The sequence below is a fragment of the Oreochromis aureus genome, linkage group 3, assembly GCF_013358895.1.
Source record: "Oreochromis aureus strain Israel breed Guangdong linkage group 3, ZZ_aureus, whole genome shotgun sequence".
NCBI lineage: Eukaryota > Metazoa > Chordata > Actinopteri > Cichliformes > Cichlidae > Oreochromis > Oreochromis aureus.
Window position 1 is genome coordinate 39,736,832 of NC_052944.1, and position 22,362 is coordinate 39,759,193.

The following is a 22,362-nucleotide window of genomic DNA, read 5'->3' on the forward strand; positions in this document are numbered from 1 at the left end:
ATGATGGCTGGATAGGTGAGAGTTACACTCTGAACAGGTCACCAGTCTGTTGCAGGGATAACACAGAGAGACAGACAACCATTCACATACACGCCTACAACCAACTTAGACTCACCAATTAATCTAACCCCACTAACTGCATCTCTTTGGACTGTGGGAGGAAACCCGAGTACCTGGAGAGAACCCATGCAGACACAAGAGAACATGCACAACATGCAAACACAGCTGATAGAGTCAAACCCAGGACCATCTTGCTGTGAGGCAACAGTTCTCTATGTTATCCATTAGTCCAGACCACTAAGGGATAACATTTATTTATTTTAATTACTCCTGCCACAGGCACTTCTGACCAACACGTGGACTGAGTGTTGTCATGTGGTTTGATTTGATGCATTTTTGGTTCCAAACCACAGGAAAAGTTATTATTTTACAAACTCATCAACTAACCAAGATCAAGTAAACACAGTGTAGGTGTGAAATGCCTTCAATTACAGTACACACACACTGAGAATTTGAGGGTTTTTTGGAGGGGAAGAGTAGGAGACATCTTGTGTTTAAATAGTGTAACTCATGGATTTTCAATTATGAAGAAGGTGGAATGTATATTTTCCAGGGTTTTAGCCTCTAGGTCGTCAGGTTGAATAATGGCCATCTGACCAAATTCTCATAGGCTGCACAATTTCCAGAGTTACTGAACTCCACACGTCAGTTTATGGCATAAGGTTTCAGCACTGACATGTAATCCACTGCACCTCGTCCACTCTTCCCTTATTGATGCCTTAGATGTATCAAATAGTACATTTCAGTATGTTTGGTCTAATAATCATCTCACACGATCAATAGAAGCAGCTACACCCAAGCTGGATGTAACACCTCTTCTCTCATAATAAAGGAAGTTTAATTTCAAGTGAAATTTTCTTTGGGCTGCTGCAGACATAGTGATTTTATGAATGATGAAATAAGATTACAATAAGTATTAAAAGATATCTTCAGAGGATCTTTAAAGAAAAAAACAAGAGGAGTAACATTTTTGAGAAAAGTTTACTAAATTTGGAAGAACTCATCATGAAAACTCTTCATTTTGGTCAACTTACTAGATCTGTTGTTTTTGCTGTAATTCTTTATATTAGTCTCAACATCTCTTCATGTCCATAACTGAAACGGGTTAAAATAACTTTTAACTTTAAAGCACGTGGCTTTAAAACGTGGCAAAACGTTAAAAGTATAAAAATAAATAAATATATAAATCTGGGATATTTTAGTCAGCTGGAGCCATTTTTTCCCAAACTGGGAATAAGGAAACCTAAAGGTAAATCTGAAGATGTCCCGACCTCCAAAAAGCCACTGCTGGGTTAAACTGGAACACTGGAAAAGGCTTGGGAGCATGTGCATACAATTAGTCAAATTTCGGTGGCCCCCGGACTGGTCTTCAAAAGATGATTTAACTGCTGTGAAAAATCTAATTTGCAGATCCAGGAAAATGAGACTTCACAGCATCACTCTGCAGCTCTCCGAACCCTCCCCCCCGAACAACAGGAAACAGTTGAAAGGTGAGAGCTGTTGGAGGGTTTTTCGGTTTGACCACAGAATGACCGCAGAGTCGCACTCTCTCACACACAGGAAGGGGTGTAGATGTAGGTCATATCGGAGGAGACTGACGGAGAGGTCGGGACTGATAACGCAGAACAATGACCTGACCGGGTCACAGCGCGGCCACTGTATGTGCATATTAAAAACAAAATATATACAAGAGGCACTTCAGCGTTCTGCGTGTGCGCGTCTGCATCTGTGACTGCGTGCGTGAAGCTATTTATCAAAGTGTGAGAGAGCTCGTGTTGTGTTTGCATTCATCAGAGTTTGAGCCACCTTGACTCGCCCCCCGCCTGCCCCCCCTAATTCCTGACCGCTACTTGACCATTGGTCGGAAGTAGAGAGCCAGCGCTCCCCACCCCGTCCAATCAGGTCAGTGAATAGCTTCTGCTGCCGTGACCACCACCTGACCCGCTGTCACGCCGATAAGGCCGGCCACAGACAGGACAGGAAGTTGAGACAGGGGCCGAGAAACACAGTAACCGTTCCCAGATAAATAACAGCTTACGCTCATAAATCCGCAGATATGGACGCACTCGCGTCTGAGCAGCAGCCGCTTTTTGCTGCGTTATCTCGAGCGCAACAGGATCGCAGGCTGCTGTTACGCTCAGAACCTGTTGGAAGAGGAGAAGAGCAGAAATGTGTGTGCGTGAAGCAAAGAGGCAGGACAGGTGTATACGGCAGACTTTCAGTGTTTGTGGAAACGGAGAGAATGTGTGTGAGAGACAGATCGATCAGATAAGCGTCTTTCAGGGGGGAGGCTGACGGCAGATTCTCGCCCCTCCCTGGCACCACTACTTATCCCGCTGACCTTATATTGCACTTATTGTGAACCGTGTGAATGCGTGCCTCTGTGTTTGACTGAGACATCAGCCCCCATGATGCCCAGCAATCACGCTTCAAGGCAGAAATTTAGAGAAAGTGGAGGAAGAGCAGAAGCAGATGAGACCATCAGAGCCAGTGAGAGGGAAATTACTCCTCACAACCGGTGGATGACCTAAAGGTTCAGGGCACTAAAGTAGGAGGACTGTAAGCACCCACTCATTTTGCCTTTAACTGCTATCGATATTGCATGCAACATTTTTTTAAATCACTCGAAAGTAGAGCTGCAGTCATATTTTGCATTTTCTCTTTTTTTTCATGCCACAACCTCAAAAACTAAAGATCCTATAAGAGCCACCTCCAAAAGTGATTTAATCCCCATAGATTTGAAGGTACTTGCGGCCTTTGGGCTTGGAAACTGGTGAAAAAAAACTTTGTGTAACCAGAGATCCAGCTTTTACAGAGATCTTCCACCAACCTCCGAAGGTTTTAAGAAAACAAAACAAAAGATGAAGGTTTCAAAAAGGAGTCCAGAATCACAGAATCATGTTTACAGCATTAAAAACCACATAACCTGCTTATCAAGTTAGTATTTCACAACAAAAAGTCAGCAGATGAAGTTTTAACTTCATAAGATCAGTGACACAAAACATGGGGGAAACATAGGACAAGGTTTCGGCAAGAAAACCAGGACGAGGTTGCGTGGTTACACGGCAAGTCTCTCAAGCCGTTTGGCCATCATCGCGCCCGGGGGGAGGACTATTTTCTGTATTTGAGAGTTTTTAGAGGGCCAACAAAAGCAACGTTTCAGAGCATTTTTTTCTCCCCCCGTTTCCACACCCAAGTTTGCACGCATGGATGTCCACTACCAGCAAATGTGTTGCTGCATTTTGTGCAAACTGCCCCATCCATGTTTTTGTTTGTGTGTCGGCCTCTGCACGCTCGTTCTTCCAAAAGATCGGCAGGCGAGCATTTAGATGTCCGTCTGCTGCTCATCCTCTCTTCGGCCCCTTTCTTCTCCGCTCATCCCACTCTTTCACCCCTCTCCACTCCTCTATTCATCCCCCCTTCTGTGACCGGTCAAACGGATGAAGAGAAGTGTCAGCCTCCCGATGAGAGAGAGAGGGAGCGAGGTAGAGAGACAGAGGGAGAGACCGGTGGAGAGAGAGACCACCCTGTCCGTCCGTTCGACTCGCCGTATCACTTTCACCTGACTGCACTCTTTCACTTGCAATCCCTCGCTTTTTTGCTCCGTTCCGTCAACTTTTTTTTCCCTCTTTTTTTACACATTCATGTCTCGTTTTGTCACTCGGTGAGTTCAGAATCGGGCCAGAGTGCTTTCTCTCTTTTCCACTTCCATCTCCTCCCGTCATCTTCCTTTGGACTCATTCATCTCCTCCTCATCGAGTCTTTCGCATCAACTTTCCCCCTCATTTCCGCCTTTCTGTGAAGATTTTTGTACTTTCGCCATCTCTGCCTTTTCTCCCACCCCCACCACCCCTTACATTCATCTTCCTTACGTGCTCGTCCTCTCCTCTTTCCCCATCAGTCTGAGTCTGGTGAGGAGTTGAAAGGTCAAAGGTGAACCTGTTGCATGTGCGGTCATTGCTGTTCAACCCTAACACACACACACACACACGTGCACGGTTCGCCCTGGTCTTGTCAGCAGTCCCTTTCCTGACTCTGACCTGCCTCTCACACACACACACACACACACACACACACACACTCTTAAAAACACACACACCCATGTTGCAGCTGTCCCAGCGTGACCACAGTTCTTAGGAATGTGATGGTAGCAGATTTTTCTGTCTCCTTCCACTCCTCTGACCTCGTCTATCTCTTCCTGTCCTCATCCTCACCTCTGTCCTACCCTTCTCTTAATCCTTCAGTTTCTCTTTACCTTTTGCCTCACATCGCCCTCCCCGGCATCTTTCTCTTGTGTGAAAACATCGCAAAGAGTGAAGACAGGTCACCAAATAAGCAAGCCTCAGCATACGACCTGTTAAATGTTGCCACAAACGGGTAAAAGACTATAACTGCAGGGTCAACAGCTCAAAAGGAGTTTGAGCTAGGAGAGCGTTGTCTCCATATGGTGTCTTGCTTTCCAGTTTCCAGCCAATGAAGGCTGTCAAAGCAGTAAGCGCAAACATTAAAAAGCAAATGGGAACAAAACAGCAGCACATAAAGCAGCTTCAGGAATGTCTCGTTCCCGTGCACTAGTAGGTCTTTCTTTCCTTTCTACTGTTTCTGTTTACATAAAATTTACAGCATATAAAATCAACATTTCATGTATGATATGTTGATATGTTGTTCCTGACTAAACTAAGTCTTTTTAGTTTATTTACTCTGTTTTCAGTGGAGTTTGGTCACTAATATAATATTACTGAATTCTGACCAGAGTTATTACAGATAACTCTCAGATCATTCATTATTTTTGTTTTCATTTTGTTCTGAATTTGAGTTTCAGTAAGTTTTTATGATTTAAAACTGTCTTTAATTTCTTATCATCAGGATTATTATTGTGCTCAACATTATTTTTGCTCTTTATTATTGTCATTAATTACAATCATCCTTATAACCATTATATCATCATCATCATTATTCAGCAGCAGCATCATCAGGTCAAAAATTTCCAGAATTAAAATCACCAATATTATTAGTAGTAGTAATTGTTTTAGGATTATAAGCACATTTTAACACAACAGAACTATTACAAACAACACTTGGGTAAGTAGTTTACTCACACCTGACTGTGGTTGACGAATTAGCTCAAAGTGACATGAAACAAAAAAATGTAATAAAACACTTCAGCTTGTCCTGCTTTTCTTGTTGCATCTCCAGCTCCTGTCCTGTTGTTGCTTTGTTAAAAATAACATTTAGAAAATAAAATGAAAAAACAAACAATTTGTTAAATTGTGTTTTTCCTAAATACAAAACTGAACTATAAACCCTAAGAAAGAAAAGAGAAGACCACCTACCTTACCATATCTATCTGGCTACTTACCTATCAGCCTACCTACCCACTCGCCTATTTAGCGCATGATAATGTAAGAAAACCCCTGGTTTTGCTCTCCCTCAAAACATTAACTTAACCTCCCTACTTCACTACCATCATGCGCTCCTTTCCTTCTCTCTCATTCTTCCCCATATGGGTGTAGTTTTCAGGTCAACTTGGCTAAAGACAGACTCTGGATCAAACATCGAGAAATAAATCACACTGACATATTACGGGCTTAGCAGTAGCTAAAATGAAAATCCATTTATCCCCGTCACGAGGACTGAAGTAAAAACTTTGCCAAAACTAAGGAGAAACCTGATATGATCAACACAAAGTTTCGGGTTAACGATGTAAGCATAAACAAAGTTACTAAGACAATATGGTTGTGAGGGATTATTTCCTGCAGGAGCGTATCACGTTTGAAAGGAAGCGGGGAGCGTTAAGTAGCATGTGCACTCCAGTGGGGAACAATGAGTCGACAAACAAACTGTGGTGGAATCAAGTGAAGGCTTCCTGCCGTGTTGATGGACGACCTTGTTCTGTACAAGTTGTTTTTCTTACTGATACAACAGGCCTGAACGAGAGCCAACAGCTTTTCCCCGAGGAAGAAACAAACGCTCGTTTTTTGCAACTTCGTGAAATTTAATCCACTACGTGAGGTTATCGTCATGTTGTCATGCCATGAATAAAAGCTTAACCAGGGTTATTTTCCAAGTCTCCAACTTCTGATCTGGGATAAACAGCGTATGCATTTATAACCTGAGTCAAGCCAGGCTTGGTTTAGTCATCTGTTTTTAAAAAAACAAAAACTTTTGCAGACTTGTTGCTTAATTTAAAGTTAAAGTGCACATTTAAAGGAAGGGATGCTTTGTTTTTCTTAAATGTGACATTATTAGACACTTCAAATCCAAACTTTTAAAAAAAGATGGGCAAAAGAAAACAAGACAGAGGAAAGCAAAACCCAAAAAGATGAATACAAACAGCTTCGTGTATCAGAAATATGAGGTAATGCTGCAGCATTATGAAAGTGTTGTAAATGAACGCAAAACAACATTTTAATCTTCTTTAACTTCATTTGTATTTTGTGTTTTTTTGGAAATGAAGGTCCTCTCCGAGGATTTTCACAGTTAATTGGCCTACACAGTTAATTTTATACTGTTATCATTCGCTATCATCTTTAATGGCTTTAATCTTCAGGAAAGAAACATAATGACAGCAGAAATTACAAGGACTGCCCTGGGGGTGACGGAGTTCCTAAAACTGTTAAGACGATCAAAATAGCAAGTGCAGAAAAATAATACAACTCCTGATACATTCAGCTTGTGTTTTCCATATCTTCGTTTCTTTCCATCACTCCTTCTCTTTTTCCAAACTTCTCTCCCGTCTCCCTCCCACTGCTCTGTCAGTCTGGGTTAGGAGGAGGTGAGATGGAGGTTTCCTCTCCCACTGGGCCTCATCGCCTCCCTTAGCTTGTGTATTGCCTCCACATACACACACAGAGGGGGAGAATCTGCTATCCTGTCACTGGATAATCGCTACTGGCCACGCCAGTCAATCTACACACACACAGAGTCGGGATAAGGGGAGCAGTTGTCATGCTGTGACATGTTGCTTTTGGAGAGTGAGGGGGGAAGCCTCGTGAGGTAATGCTCGGGATGGACGCGAGCGTCAGACACAGGGCAGACGGCACTGAAAGTCTGCACGACTGTGTGTGTGCTTAAAAAGGGAACTGGGTGATATGTTGACCGCTGAAATCCAGCACGTGAATTGGTGAATTGGCGGACGGAGAGACGGAATAATTTAAGGAAGACGGTGACAAATACAACGGAAAGAACTACAAGTGGGGGTAAGAGTGAGAAGGACACAGACAGGGAATGAAGTAAAAGGGAATGAAAAAGTGCCAGTAAGTGAAGCACAGAGCAGAGGAAACTAAGAACATCAAAGTGAGAATTCAAATGTTTAGTTAGTAGTTTTAGTTAGTCGTCTTCTGTGTTGTGTGATTAATGTCAGCTTTTTCTTATTTTGCCCCAGCTGTGTTTTTTCCAGATTAGTCTCCAGTTTGCTTAAAAACCTTAGTTTGCCCTAATGTTGCACATTTTGGATTTTTTGCTGTTTTCACCAAATAAAAGTTTGTTGCTGTTTATTCACTCTAACATCCGAGTCTGTATTTTGGGTTTGCATTCCACTTGCATGTGAAAATATACTGTTGCAATGTTGGACTCATATGAAACATGACCATTGGACCTCTACACTGCAGAAACCGAACAGCCATTCCATAAGAGTCACCTCGACAGGACATGACTCATCTGCACCTAAAGGTTAAAGGTTACTCGTTCAAGGGTGCCAATGTTCACGATTAAGTCCAAGAAGACAGATGGTTTGAAAGCCATCTACGCTCACTGTGAACAACCATCGCTGAACGGGCGGGTACAACACTAACTGTTTGCCACCTACACTCCAGTTTTGAGATCCTTTCTCAGGTGCCTTAACCCCCACTTACATTTTGCATCAGGTGACCTCAATAGGTCGGATAATAGAGTGAGGCAAAGTCAGTTGTTTCACTACGAAACCTCCTTTTTTCGAACCTTGGCTCATGCGATCAGCCATCCTCCTTTTAAACGTTTTGGGAGGGGGAGCCAATCAGCAGAAAGCTGACTTAAAAGGAGACAGAGGATGAACTTAAGGCCCAATTATTAAACAAATATGGGTTATTTAGAACTGGGAATCATGCAACAGTACATTAGTAGAATCCTAGAATAAAAATATGGAGTTGGTCAACTTTCAACTGCGCAGGGCAGCTATGCCCATTAGGTTAATTGCTCAATTTAAAGTGAGTGTAAGGTGTGAATGGAGAGGTGAATGGGAGCGTTAATGTCTAAATCTTTGAACTGGCGACCTGTCCAGGAGATATACCCCCCCCCCCCCCCGGCAAAAATGGATGGACAGATGGTTTAAAAGAAAAAAAAAATCAAAAGAGGAAAGAAATGACATTTTATTTTTTAAGGAGATGAATGGGTGGAATTTGACTGTCTGTGGTCAACCGAAGGAATGAAACCAATCTCACACACACACACACACACACACACACACACACACACACACACACACACACACACACACACACACACACACACACACACACACACACACACACACACACACACACACACACACACACACACACACACAGACGGGAGAAGGCTGAAGGTGGAAGAATGCATGCCTGGCATATGAACGAGTGGAGAAGGGGATGAGTGGAACTCCACTGTTGCAAGCGTTTTTTTGGGGGGACGCCACACCGCAACACAAACACACACGAGAGGGCCAGCCAAAGGTTTGAAGCAACCACAGACTTCTGAATGTTCTAAATATAGGAGGATTGATAGGATCTGTGGAAAAGGACAACCTGGGGATTGAATACACACACCAACACAATCAGCCTCCTACGCTCACCAAATTATTTAGCAATCATAGGGAAGAGGAGAAAGCTGCTGACAACTTAGATAAGCTTGTTGTTACAGCGAATCAGCCTTTTTCTAGACAGCCTTGAGTAGTGTGCCATGAAAATGTGAATTCTGGCTGGTGTGACACTGCGCTTTTTTCCCTTTTCTTTGTTTTTTTGGTGATTTTGCAGCTAAAGCATGAACTTGTCTTGTTTGGAGCTTGCAGTGGTTTCACTGTGGGACTCAAAGTTGGCAAATTCTGAATACTAAAAGTGACAGTTTCTTTCTTTAAGTTAATTTGATGCATGGCTGCTTATAGAAAGCAATGCACCAACACAAATCAACCTTATCAACCCAAATCTTTGGGAAAACTCCACCACTGCCTTGTCCCAGGTCCAGGATGAGGGAGTAGGAGGGTTGGGCATGGGACCAACAACCGCACTCTATAAACAGCTAACTGCTACAGAAGCATCGATGACAAACTCACAGCAAAGCGCTGGCAGGCAGCTGTCGATGGCCTACACTCCAGGAGGAGGCTAAGGGCCTAACTGACGTCGTTGTGTCCAACTTTGTATGTACACTAGCAGCTACCGGATCACACAAACACATCAGGGTTTTCCCAGAAGCGGGGGGTAGAAATCACCAGCTTTGTGGCTGAAATATCAAAGTTTCATGAGACATCTAAAGAGGCTGGATACGCGATATACTGGGCAAAGGGTGTTGACTATGGAAGAGCCAGGCAAGAGGAAGACCACAGAGAAAATACATGGATGTAGTGCAGGAAAACATGCAGAGGGTTGGCGTGACCTGGGAGTATAGCAGGGATAGGGAAGGATGGAGGCAGATGACCCGATTTTGTGACCTCTAAAGGGAGGTTTGAATCAATCTGCACTGTATAAAGAATAGAAAAGCTTTACTTATCCCATGTTTCTCTCTTCTATTTGTCACAGTAAAGAAAGGAAGTTTTTCTGACCAAACACAAATAACTCGAGACACTCCCACCTTCAGGAATCAGTAAGGATACCATTTAATTTTGAGGGGTATTGACTGAAATAGGTCTGCAGCACTGACTATTGAAAAAAATCCCAAAAGCTTACAATGCTTAATATTTATTTATTTATTTAAAAAAGGCCAGCTGAAAACACCTGATATAGCATATAAGATTATTGCTTCCAGCTAAATATTCACAGTCGACAGTGCCTTGACAGGGATCCTTCTTCTTTGATCGGACAAAAAGTTTATACATGTACGTCTATTATATCTTTAAGTGGAGACTTGTAAGTCTATCTTTTGTTCCACATGGCATTTTTTTTTCAATCCTCACAGTTGGTATCTGCTCCAAAATGCAGGTACTGAATTAAAAACAGGCTGTACTTTTAAGAAAATGCTTAATGGTGTTAAATTTTTTTTTGCAGGTACGACATATGTCCGAGCTGCCCGTTTACAGCGATTGTATGTGCTCGGTGTGTGTGTGTCCATCCAAGTATCTAAAAGTGCATAAGTGTGTGTGTCCTGGGGGAACTCCTGTCTCGGCCCTGTCCCAGGACCCCGGATCCTTCCAGAACACCGGGACCCGACCACCCAACAAACGGACCCGTCAGCGTGATTTATCGGCCATTCAAAAATCAGGTCACACACACAAACACACACAGACATGTTGCACAAAGACCCGCACACACTCACAGAGCGCCAACATACGAAAGTCGACACAGGAAAATGAAAAATCGACCCTCGCACAAACGCACAAGAAAAGATGCGCTCGGGCAGATGTGTACGCACCGACGTCACGTATGAAAGCTCGTTCAGAGCTTTTGGGGGGGGAAGGAATGCTCTTTCTTTTGATATGAGAAGAATGGTGAGGAAAAACAAAGGAAGAGAGAGATATAAAAGAGTGAAGGAGCTGAATAATGCTAAAAGAGTCAACTGATTCTGATCACTGACAAAGGAGGAGGAGGAGGAGGATGGAGCTGAAGGAAGAGGACGAGGTAGCGGGCAGTGGGAGCAAAATGGGGAAAGAGCGGAGGAGAGAAGAGAGAAGGAGGAGGGGGGGTAGCTGAAGTAAACATCAATGCCGGATGAATGCAATTTTTTCTTTTCTCATTCTCCCCATCTTCCCCCCTTCCTTCTCCTCCTCCGAGCGAGAGAACAAGAGGCACTGCATCATCCCGACAGGCGGAGAAAGAGAAGAGAGGGAGAGAGAAAGAGGGATTGTGACGGAGGGATAAAGGGCTATCCGTCTCTGTCTGTCACCTCATTCATCGTCCCCTGCTCCGTCCTGCCGGCCCATCCGTCATCCGCTGTCTCACACACACACACACACACACACACACACACACACACAAAAATACAAACACACACTTTCCACCAACTTTCACACACTCAACAACAACAAACACACATCAAAGGCGAGCACAAACTTTGACTCCCTCTCCGCCCTGTTTCACACATTCACTGCACTGACACACAAACGGACACACACACACACACACACTCTACGCTCAGTTTCACACGCGCAAACACACACACACTTTCACAGCAACGATGACAAACACGCAGCAGCCAGAAAAGCCACACACAAACTTTTGAGTCGGGCTCTCCGCCCCGTTTCACACATTCAGCGATGACACAGACACACAAACGGCGCTTCAGTTTCACACACTCGGCGGCGACTCACGAATGCGCCAGAGCCTCGGAAACGGCGACGGCAAACACAAGTTCGCGTGCTCTCGCGCACGTACGTGGGCGCCAGCTTGCCAAACGCTTTTTCGCAAAGTTAATATGTGACATCGACACACACACCCATACACACAAACGTCGCCTAGCGTCCTGGATTCTCATCGGGGTTGTCCAGTTCTGTCCCCTGCTCTGTTTTTCCCAGGATCCAAAAACAAGACACCCACAACACACAATCGGGCCGCTTCCTGTACTCGACTGTTTCTCAGCATCCGGTTCGCAGACCCACTTTATTGCCACAGAGCGCAATATGAAGGCCGCTTCAGCGACACGTGTTAGAAAGTCAGAAACTAAGCAAAAGAGACAACACGGGACACGTCACTAATGCTGAGACCAGCCTGAAACACTGGTGTCAATCCTGACAGCTATATTGTGTGGTCCAACTTCTCATATACGCAAACTGAGGCTGAAGTTGTTTTTTTGTGGTCTTTCTGGTGCTTTAGTCCTTTTACCGCCCGTGTCTTACCTGCAACAACTGGTTTAAACTGTTATTTCAGCTGCTGCTCTCTCTGATCATTCATCTGTGGGTTTTCAGCAGGGATCTCTTTCTGTGAGGTAACCCCAGTCAAAATGTGGGACACTGTCTATAGATGTGGTCGATATAAATATGTAAAAATGCTGCAGAGTCCCAGATAAAGCAGAACTCCGTGTCTGCACCCATTCACTTACACACTGATGGCAGCAGATCATAAGTCAGCACCCTTCAGGGGCAGTTCTGGCTGTGGTGAAGTTGAACGTTTTTCTTGCTTTTGCGGTGTAATCAGAGAAATGTTATATGCAACTTCATGCAACAATCAACCACAACACTGAGGTAAGCAGAATAAAGCTCACTATCTTCTTACACTTGTTGCAATGTTCTTCTGAGAGACTGGTGTGAGAAACCAAATCACTTCCAAACAGTTCAAAAGAACACAAGAAAAAGGTGTTGACCAGACATTCAAAGTCCACTGATCTCAATCAGAGAGAGTATGCATAGACGCCGGATCCATGGAGCTCCCGCCCCACGACACCCAAAGGATGTGCGTGTAAAAGACTTCAGTGCCAAGGACTCCCAGAGGTCCTGAATGCAGGCCCAGACTGAACAATTTAGCAGAACAAAGGCAAACCTACACAATATTAAGCAGGTCACTTCAATTCAATTCCGTTTTATTTATGTAGCACCAAATCACAGCAACAGCAACAGCGAGGCGAAGCCATCCACCTCGACCAGTTGGAGGTAAGAGGAGAGATTTCATGAAGTGTCTGATTTAAATCTTTGGTGAAAATGAAAAATTTCATTTTCATGTGAGGTTAACACATGAAAGTTTTTTTGGGGGGGTGGGGGGTTTGCAACAGACGTTTAATTTTTACACTCTACAAAAGTGGGAACTTTTAATGCTTTGCTCTTAAAGCAAATTGATGAATAGCACACTGAGATGCTTTAACACTGGAGCATCTCCATCATATTGGATGATGCAGAGAGATCATTACAGGAGATCTTCAAAGACGTTAAGTTAAAGACCCAAAACAATTATAGACAGAAACCCAACAATCCACTGGTCTCCGGTGAGCGAGCATTCGGCGACAGCGGGGACATAAAGAGTAAACAGGAGGACCCTTCAGGTCAGGGTTTTTGCAGATAAGATGTTTGAACCTCTCACCACAGTAAAGCATCAGTTGTTCGTTACAACATTCACGTTTCCCGTTTTTTCTCTCAAAACATCGTCTCTTCCTCGCAATGAATGCGTGAGGAATTTGATGAGCGATAAGGCAGCCATAGAGACATGTTAGATGTTAGAAACTTCCAGATAAAACGCAGTAAGTAAACAAAAGGGTGGGAAAAGCAAGGACGACTGGGATGTGGGATAAAAAGAAAAGAGAAAACGAAGAAGGAATAAAATCAGAAAACCAAATGAAGGGTGAAGATGAAGATGAGGAGGGCTGAGGGGAGTGTGAGGGAGGATGGGAGAAGGATGAAAAGGACAAGGAAGAGGGGGAGTAGGAGGAGGCAGAAAAAAAAGATAGTGGGGCAAATTTAAAAAAAAAAAAAAAAAAAAAAACACACAGAAAGAGAAAACGAAGGAGAGAGGACCACGAGGGAGACAAAGACCTACTTGTCTCAAGTCACTGAAGGCCAGAAGCAACGTGTCACCCTGGAAGCCTGCGACCGGGCCGGCTCTGGCAAAACCTGTGGGAAAATACAAACCCGCCCCCCCCAGTCCACCCCCGGAGAGAGGGAAGAGAGGAGGAGGAGGAAAAAAAATAAGAGGGTGAAAAACAGAATAATAAAGGACCTGGTCGGATTTGCTATGCATCGGGATAGATTGGCAGACAAATGACAGCCTGGGGAGGAGGGGGGAGGAGGGAGGAGAGGAAAGGGGAGGGCAGGGTGTTAGAGTCATGTCGCTAGGTCTTGCTGAAAAAGAGTGTGTGCGTGCCTGTGAAAGTGTGTGTGTGTTGGGATGATGCAGACTTGGTGAAAGTGAAGGAGATAATGTCAGAGTGTTAAGGCTAGCGCGCGCGCGTGTGTGTGTGTGTGTGTGTGCGTTGCTTGTACAGGGCTTTGCTGTTCGATTTTGAACCCAGACGTGAGGCGTGTGTGTTTGCGCGTCAGGGTCGTACGGAGTGTGAACTGGGGTCTTGGCGTCAGTTGGCCCCTGTAAACAAGCCAAAGCGAGGGAACGAGAGGAGAGGAAAGAGGAGTGCCGTGGTGGAGAGAGGGAGCCAGAGCCAGCCTGTAGCTAATCTCTTTTACCTCAGGACACACACAGAAGCACAAGGCCATACACACTACAGCACTGATTACACGCCTGCCATCTTCACTGACCCCAGAGACACACACTCACACAGGTCCTGCACATAAACTTTGAAGCCATCGCCTAAGCTAACCTTTTAAACAATTCTTCCACCCAAACTCGGTTGAACTTTCTCTTAATTTCTCCCTCTGCCGTCACTTAACAGGCACTGGTCTTGGCAGCAGCACCAGACCTATTACCACTCGCTCCCCTTTGAATATTTCAAATTAGTGACAAATCAGACCTGTTCTCTATCGCTTGTCAAGGGAAACGAAACAGGAAACCCATCACACCGGCTGTTCCTCCAGGTTTAGTGTTAGCAGACAGCAGTGCTTTGGGTGCGTGGAGGCGCAGCCACTCGACCAAAGCTTTCGCGGCTTAAAAAGCCGGCCACAGTCCTGTTTCACACCACCTGTTCAGCGTTTTCCTGCCCAATGCCGCTACACTTTATACAACCAGAGTAGCATGTTGGCTTTTTTGTGCATTCAAACTTCCACACATCTTTAAACTTGCAATCTCTTTCACTACTAGTGATAACTGGCATGCAGTGCTCTCCAAGTCAGGTCATTTGAACTTGCTCGAGTCCAAGTGACACAAATTTCCTCATCAGATGGTGAGCACTAGTGTCCTTGTGGACATTCGCGTGCCTACCTGTATTACAATGCACCAGTTACGCATGCACACCTGGTGGTGTACTTCAAGCGGACTTAAAGGAAGTACAATCCACGCCTAAGGTGGTGCACTGTCACAACAGAGAGAACAGTCACTGTACAGCCAACCATCCACCCCGACCTCCTCCCTAATGGTTTTGCTGTGTCTCAGTGGCTTCCTTGCTCTTTGTTGTTGGGTTCAATAAATCGTCAGATTCTTGAAAATCCCTGATTCTTTTTGGGGTTTTCTTTTAGCGAGGAGATCCTCGCCTCCATCGTGGAGGTTATAATACATTTATGTCCATCTCAAACATACATTTTAAATAACTGCTTTGAACACGTAGCACCTTCTACCTTTGATTCCAACTCCCACGCTTCATTCGTCTCCTCCTTTCATCTCTGGATGTTTTTCTCTGTAATATTTATATCTTGTCTCGTGTCTTGGCCCCCTTCTTCACCTTTGAACACGTCAAAGTTACAGCATCACTTGTAATACAAAAAAATGACTCAGTTCTTTACCCTAGGTGTCGTGGCTTGTGCTCTTTACAAAAATGACTCGTTTGCGCAAATTGCAAACAAACTAAGGCAGCTTGGCGATGGCTTTCAAGAAACTGACTCTTTCCTAACGTATTCATTTTTGTAGTTTTCACCCAACATATACAAGATAATAGGAAAGCACAAGCCTGCATCCTCCGCGACGCTGTTCCCAAAGCCGGATAAGTGGGGATGGTCGCTTCAGTAAGGCCAAATCAAAAATGTGGATCATAAATCAGGTTTCCATCCTGGATAGTTTTGAGGTCAGGATTACGGATGCCCCGTTTTTCATCCTCTACTTTAACTTTTTTCATTTTATTCTCACTTTATCTAACTCCATGCTCTACTTCTTCCTCTTAAGCCCCGTCCACACATAAAGTGATTCGCTCGACGGGATTCACTTTGTAGCTGCCAGCTGGTGGCTGCTGTGGATAAACTCCGGACGCTAGTTTCCCACCCTGTCACACGTCCATCTACAGTACCCATCCCTCCCATTGGATTTGCTTCAGGGTAGAAATTAGTTTAACCAGTGTCCGTCCACTTTGTGGCAGCAACAGTCATTGCAACAAGTCTCTGAATCTCACTGACGACCTCTGGTCACCAGCCTGGTTTGAACGCTTCCTGCCCGCTGTGTCATGCTCGTAGTGTCACACCACTCATCCTCAACCCTTTCTTTTCCTTCTCTCCATCAATACTCCTCTGCTTTTCTCAAACTCCGACATCTCCTCCCTTTTCCTCCCCACACTCCCCTGGTGATCGCATCCATTCATCTGTACCTTCCTTTTTCTCTTTATCCCTCGCCATCCTGAAATTCCTCCCTTTATTCAAACTCTAATCCCTCTTTCTTGTGCTTTCTTCCTTTATTTCCTCCTTTTTTATTTAAACCTCACTGTTAATTTTCATTTAATCCCTCCTCTCATCCATGCTTTCTGCTCTTGCCTCTGTCTGTCTCGTGTGCCCTCCTGATTTTCATTTGATTAATTTTACACCTCTTCCATTTAATCCAATTTTCTTTGCTCACCTATCCCTCACCATCAACCTCCTTTCACCCAAAATCTGTTCTGTCTTTTAATTTTACCCACTTGCCCACTCATTATTCGACTTTTTGCTTCAAGTCTTTGGGTTTGAGTTGTTTTCTTCTTGTTGCTCTTGAACATTTAACACTTTCTTTAGTCATATTCCTGTTGTCACTGCACTCATGCAGGGACTTTTAAAAAAACAGACATCCAAAGCTCTAAATTGAGCGTATTTATTTAAACACAAAGATCCTTATTTGCCCCCATTTCTTCCACTCAAACTGTCCATGCATCTTAAACTTCTCATTTCATCCCCCTTTCCTTTTTCAGTACTTTCTCCTAATCTTTAACCTCCCTTTCCCACCACCGCATTACTCTGTCTTGCATTTTTACTCCTCCACTTAAAGGTTTAACTCATCTGCCACTTTCCTTTTCTTCCATCCATCTACTGTACCATCAGCTCCACTTTTTTCCCAGTTCGACTCCCACCCCTCCCAATCTGTCCCGAAAAACTAACTCTGTAACCTGCTAACCCCTCCGCAGCACTGCACGCATGTCACTGCACATCACATCACCCACACGCTCTCAGACGGTGTGACCCACGCTGTGACTCTAAGAACCTTGATCATGTAAAAACTGAGCCAGCGACGCGTCTCGCTCTTTCATTCCCTGCCCGCCTTTATCTGCAAGCTCTGCATCTTTGTGGCTCTGAACCAAGGAGGAGGAGGAGAGAGAGGAAAGAAAGAAATGAGGAGAAGAGGGAGAGCAACGACGATGATGGGAAGGAGAGAGGCGGCTGGAGACGAGGAGGAGGGTAAGGAGACATCCGAGGAAAAAAGACGGAAGAGCAAGAAAAATTCAAGATTTTTAGAGAAGGGAGTATCAAAGATGCTCTCCCTCAACCATGTAACTGGTTGTTCCATAGCGCCCCCTGTGCTCTCAGATGCAAAGTGCAAACATGGCCTACTTCCAGCTCGTTTTATAAAAGCGATCTCATGTGATTAATGTCTTTATGCGACTCCAAGACTTTTAATTCAAAGAAAAATGCATTTTATGTTAAGGAGATGTGCCTCCTCACTTTAACTTGGGTTAGAAAGTACGTGTGTGCATGCGTGAAAAACAAAGTGGGACAAAGAACAAATGGTGAAGAAAACAGTAACCTGCAAAACATTTATCTTCTTAATTCATGTGTCAACATAAATCAAACATCCAACCATAAACTTTGTAAAGTTTGCAGAAAAGTAACATAAACGATCATTTTCCAGGAAAAAAAAAAAACAAAAAATGTTAACTAATAAAATATGTTTGTTAAATGTGACTTTGAAAGACACAAAACCTTTTCACACATTTCTGTAAAAAAATATGCTTCAACACAAAAACCCACTAAAGAAATGCCCAAACATTTGCACTGCGACACTCACTCTCGCACTCCTTCACGTCGGTGTCGAGCTGGTGCAGCGCGCCCATGGAGATCTGTCGGACCTCCGGGTCAAGCAGGAGCTGCATGAGGGAGGTGGAGATGTGCTTACAGGACGACATGCACGCAGTCTGCGCTACTTTACCCTGAGAAAGAGAGAGAGAGAGAGACGACACAGGGAGAGAAGAAAGGAGTCAAGTGAGGATGCTCAATTTTCTTCTCTTGATTTCTAACCAGAAATGTAAAATGCGTTGCTTTTCACTGTTAAACTGAGCTCTTATATTTCAGGCTTCCTTATACATAAGTGACTGGATGTGCATCAGAAGTTAATGAGGGTGATCTCTGCCTGTGCAGCTACAAATTGTGCCCAAAAACTAAACACAACTCAAAATTAAAGCTTGTTTAGTATCAGTTTGATGCCAGTTTTGTACAGCAGGTGAAACACTTTAATTTATTTGTGACTGTCTGCAAAAACAGAACTAAGGAAGCTGTGATCCACACCGATGCATGAACATTAACAGACGTATGCACAGTTCAGGTGCTCTTTGTCAGAGGATGTTTTTTTAACACCCACACACGGCGACGACAAAGACGTGTGCTGCGTTCAGGTGCAGTCAGAATGACGAAGTAGCATAATAAAAGAATAAAGGCAGGGGATAAGGAAGTACATGACAAAACATTAATATAGAAACAACAATGTGTTTGACTGGGTTCGATTTTCTGATTGTGTATATATATATATATGTGTGTGTGTGTAGTCTCAGTGACAAGCTGTGGCCTCGAGTTTGACCTCTATGACTGCATACCAACAACATGAAGCAAAGAGATGAAAAGGGGGAAGAAGTGGTAAAGGGCCTTAAAAAAAACGAGGTTACGTGAAAGAGCAAAAGTTCAGTGGGAACCGAGAAAGAAAAGGGGAAATCTAGAGGTTGAGAAGATGATTAGTTTTCTTGTAATCTTTAAATAAACAATTTGTATGATTTAATTCCTCTTTCCTGAGTATCATCAACATAGTTTTGACGAGATGTTGCTTTGAGAGAAGTACTGAGAAAAAAAAATGGAAATCAAGTCTATTAAAAGATCATCTTAACCTTGTAAACTCTGAGTGAAACGCCGAGCAGAGGAAGTTTCCCTGAAGGGCCTGATTACACATATTAATCCTGACGTGACTTTGATGTGTCCGGCTGACACCAGCGCACTTTAGGGGTGATTAATAAGAAACGCGGGGCCTTTCATTTCAAGCCCTGCATATTTAATTACCTACATTAATCACACAGTGAAGCTAAACACACATGTATACATGCAGCATGTGCAAATACACACACACACAACATTTATATTTGTGTGATTATGCACAAGCATGAAGGTGCTGGTGTGAACCTAGTGTTTATACAGCTCTAATCACACATGTGACTCTGTTTCCTTGTGTTGTTTGCAAATATTCATACACAGCGAATAAATTGTTGATATCTTCCTGCGATTGTTAGCGTGCATTCGATGTTAAATTAATTGAATTTTAGTCGTTTTAGCTCTTTGCGCTCCGTTTAAAGCAGTCTGTAAGTGTTTTCATCTGACCTGCCAATCAAAGGAAGGCAAACCAACACTGTGAGCAGTTATTCTCACATATTAAAACTATTTCTTTACACACAGATTAATTCAGAGTAATTTCTCATAGAAGTCAAGCAAATCTCAGAACATTTACCCCCTGACTTCCATCAACACATAAAAAATCATGCTGAAACAGAAGGAATCACAGATAGCAGGTAGAGGACGGTATCAAAACCTGCTTTGACCAGTCGGCAATCACACTGTGACCTAAAACTCACTGCAAGTTTTCCCCAATGAATTCTCAGAAACCAGATGAAACAATTCCTGTTTCTGTTCCCCTATGCTCCTTAAACCGGTAACCTTGACCGATATATCAGCGGGGGCCGATACTGCTGGCCGATAGCAGCTACTTGCTGATCAATCGGTATCTGCATTTATCATGGCTCAATTTGTTCCTCCGCATGATACCAATACAGACATTTGGTGATTTAAATATCCAATATTCCAGTATATATAGGCTATTATTTTTTCCCCGCTCGCAGACACACGAAATATAGACACTTCCCCAACGTTTGTTATGTGCAATTATTTATGAGTCCTTACTAAGATATTTGTATTAGTCAATTAAAAAAAAGAAAAGAAAAGCTAATTAGTCGGAACATTCTGTGATTTACAAATCAGATATCAGTTTTGGTCTTCATAAGCCGGGCTTAAAAATGCTGCACAAATCTGAGCCCACTCCTATGCAGTGTGAAGGACTCAAATAATATGCAAGACATGAAGGTAAAATTTAGCTGGACTTCACTGCATACGCAAAAGATGCTGCACAAAAAAGGGGAAAATTATTTTATCTAATTCATATGTCAGGAATTATTTAATCATTAAGGATTTTAATCAGGGCTACATGATCACATAATATTAATAAGTACCTATAAATGGCCCAAATTACACCGACAGAAAATACTTGATCACATCTTAAAAAAGAAAACAACACAGCAAAAACCTCAAAGACACTATTCAGGGCTGCCCATGGAAGTTCCTGCAGCATGATTTTATAGAGGGAAAGTAACATAACACATCAGACAACCTGAGGAGCAATTTCAGCAGCAGATCTCTTCAACCTCGCTGTATGACTACACCGGAGGTCCTTCCTGCTCATCAGACTCTACACATACTGAACTGGACTAACTGCACTCCATCACTTTTTGTACACGTACATGTGCACGCCTGTGCACCTACAATATCTGTAAAATCCTTTTAGTAACATTACTGTTAATTTTAACTCTTTATTTATACCTCCATTTCAATATTCCATTTTATACGGTTGCTTTGTTGTCTGTTCTGGCTGTGTGTACGCTGCTATGACAACTCAATTTCCTTCTAAGATTAATAAAGCTTCTCTGAATGCGAATTTAAGTAGTTCTAAATTTGAGGAAGTTACATTTCTGCTTTTGGATAGTGGCTCATGGAGAAAAAACTCTTTTCTCCGACGTTGAAAACAGCAAAGTCCCATCAAGTGACTTTTGTTTCCTGCAGCGAAGGTAATTACAGAACCAGTTAACCTAACCAGCATGTCTTTGCACCCTGATGCAAACATGAAAACTCGATTCAGAAAGACTCAAATTCAAACACAGGACCCTCTTGCTGTGAGGGGACAGTGCTAACCACCACTGTGTGAATGCTCTCATTTGTGTACAAAAAAGAAAAAAGAAAAAACAGAAGCATAAACACATTTCTAATCATAACTTTAACATCAGCGTTGGTCGAGTTTGCTGATGTTTTTCTGCACACTGTCCACGCACTCTGGCGTCTAGACTGGGATGGAAACCTGCAGCGAATGTCCAAGCATTAATGAATGAACGAAACAAGCAGCACAGCACATTAATTATCCTTTCAATTGATCCCCTAGTAAAAATCCTGAGTAATGGCTGAGCTCCCAGACTTTTCCTATGGCTGAAAATACCCTCCCACTGATTCCCAAATACATCCAGGAAATGTGAAATTAAGGAAAAACAAAATAGAACATTAACAGACACATTAGTTAAAATTATTGGCTGTCATTAAGCAACGATTTAATCAAGACATTATTTTTATTTTAATGACACACTTTAATACCATTTCCTCCGTTTTCCAGGCAGCAGCTCAACTCACTGCCGTTGTAATAAAACAGTTTCCTCTCAGAGATCCATAAAATTCATCTCATCTTATATAACAAACCTGACAGCAGCAAGAAAGAGAAAAGAAAAAAAAAAAGATCTAATTGTAGCTGCGCATGAACTGAGGTCCAAGTCAGGAAAGAGTCTGGAGAGCCTTCACCTCACAGGGAAAATCAAATTATACACAAGGCACACACGTGCAAGCACATATGTTCGAGAAACACACACCTACGACTGGCCGGATATCCTCCAATACGACGCTGGCCTCTGAACTCTGCGCACACGCACACACACACGCACACACACACATAGAGAGAGAGAGATACAGTGTTCGCACAACCTCGGGGGTAACTTATCATCGGGTGAGACCGAGCGTGAAATGAGCTAATTCTATTTACATGTCCTAAGCAAGGACAATCTGACACACACACACACACACACGGACGCACACACACACACGCGCACAGAGGTAGGTCTTTCTGACAAAAATGGCGTTGCCTTGGACTTCAGTGCAGACAACTGGGAACGATTAGCCTGAGGCACAGTGGAGAGGAGGAAGGAGAGGAAACTATAAGATGATAAAGGAAAGGGGGTGAAAAGAAAAGGTGAGGGAAAGAGGGTGGAAGGTTGGGATTTAAAAAAAAATAAAAGGAGTGACAATTGAAGGGAAAATGTGGG

General features: G+C 43.4%; 1 protein-coding gene across 1 annotated transcript in view; it reads right to left on the bottom strand.

Moving 5' to 3' along the window:
- Positions 1–22,362, bottom strand: part of exoc6b (exocyst complex component 6B) — a 131,288-nt gene that overhangs the window by 25,040 nt on the left and 83,886 nt on the right. The window contains exons 19-20 of the mRNA XM_031734737.2: positions 17,985–18,126; positions 13,683–13,756 (exon numbers count right to left, since the gene is read on the bottom strand). Of these exons, the coding sequence (XP_031590597.1) occupies positions 13,683–13,756; positions 17,985–18,126 (216 nt within the window). The remainder of the gene's footprint in view (positions 1–13,682; positions 13,757–17,984; positions 18,127–22,362) is intronic.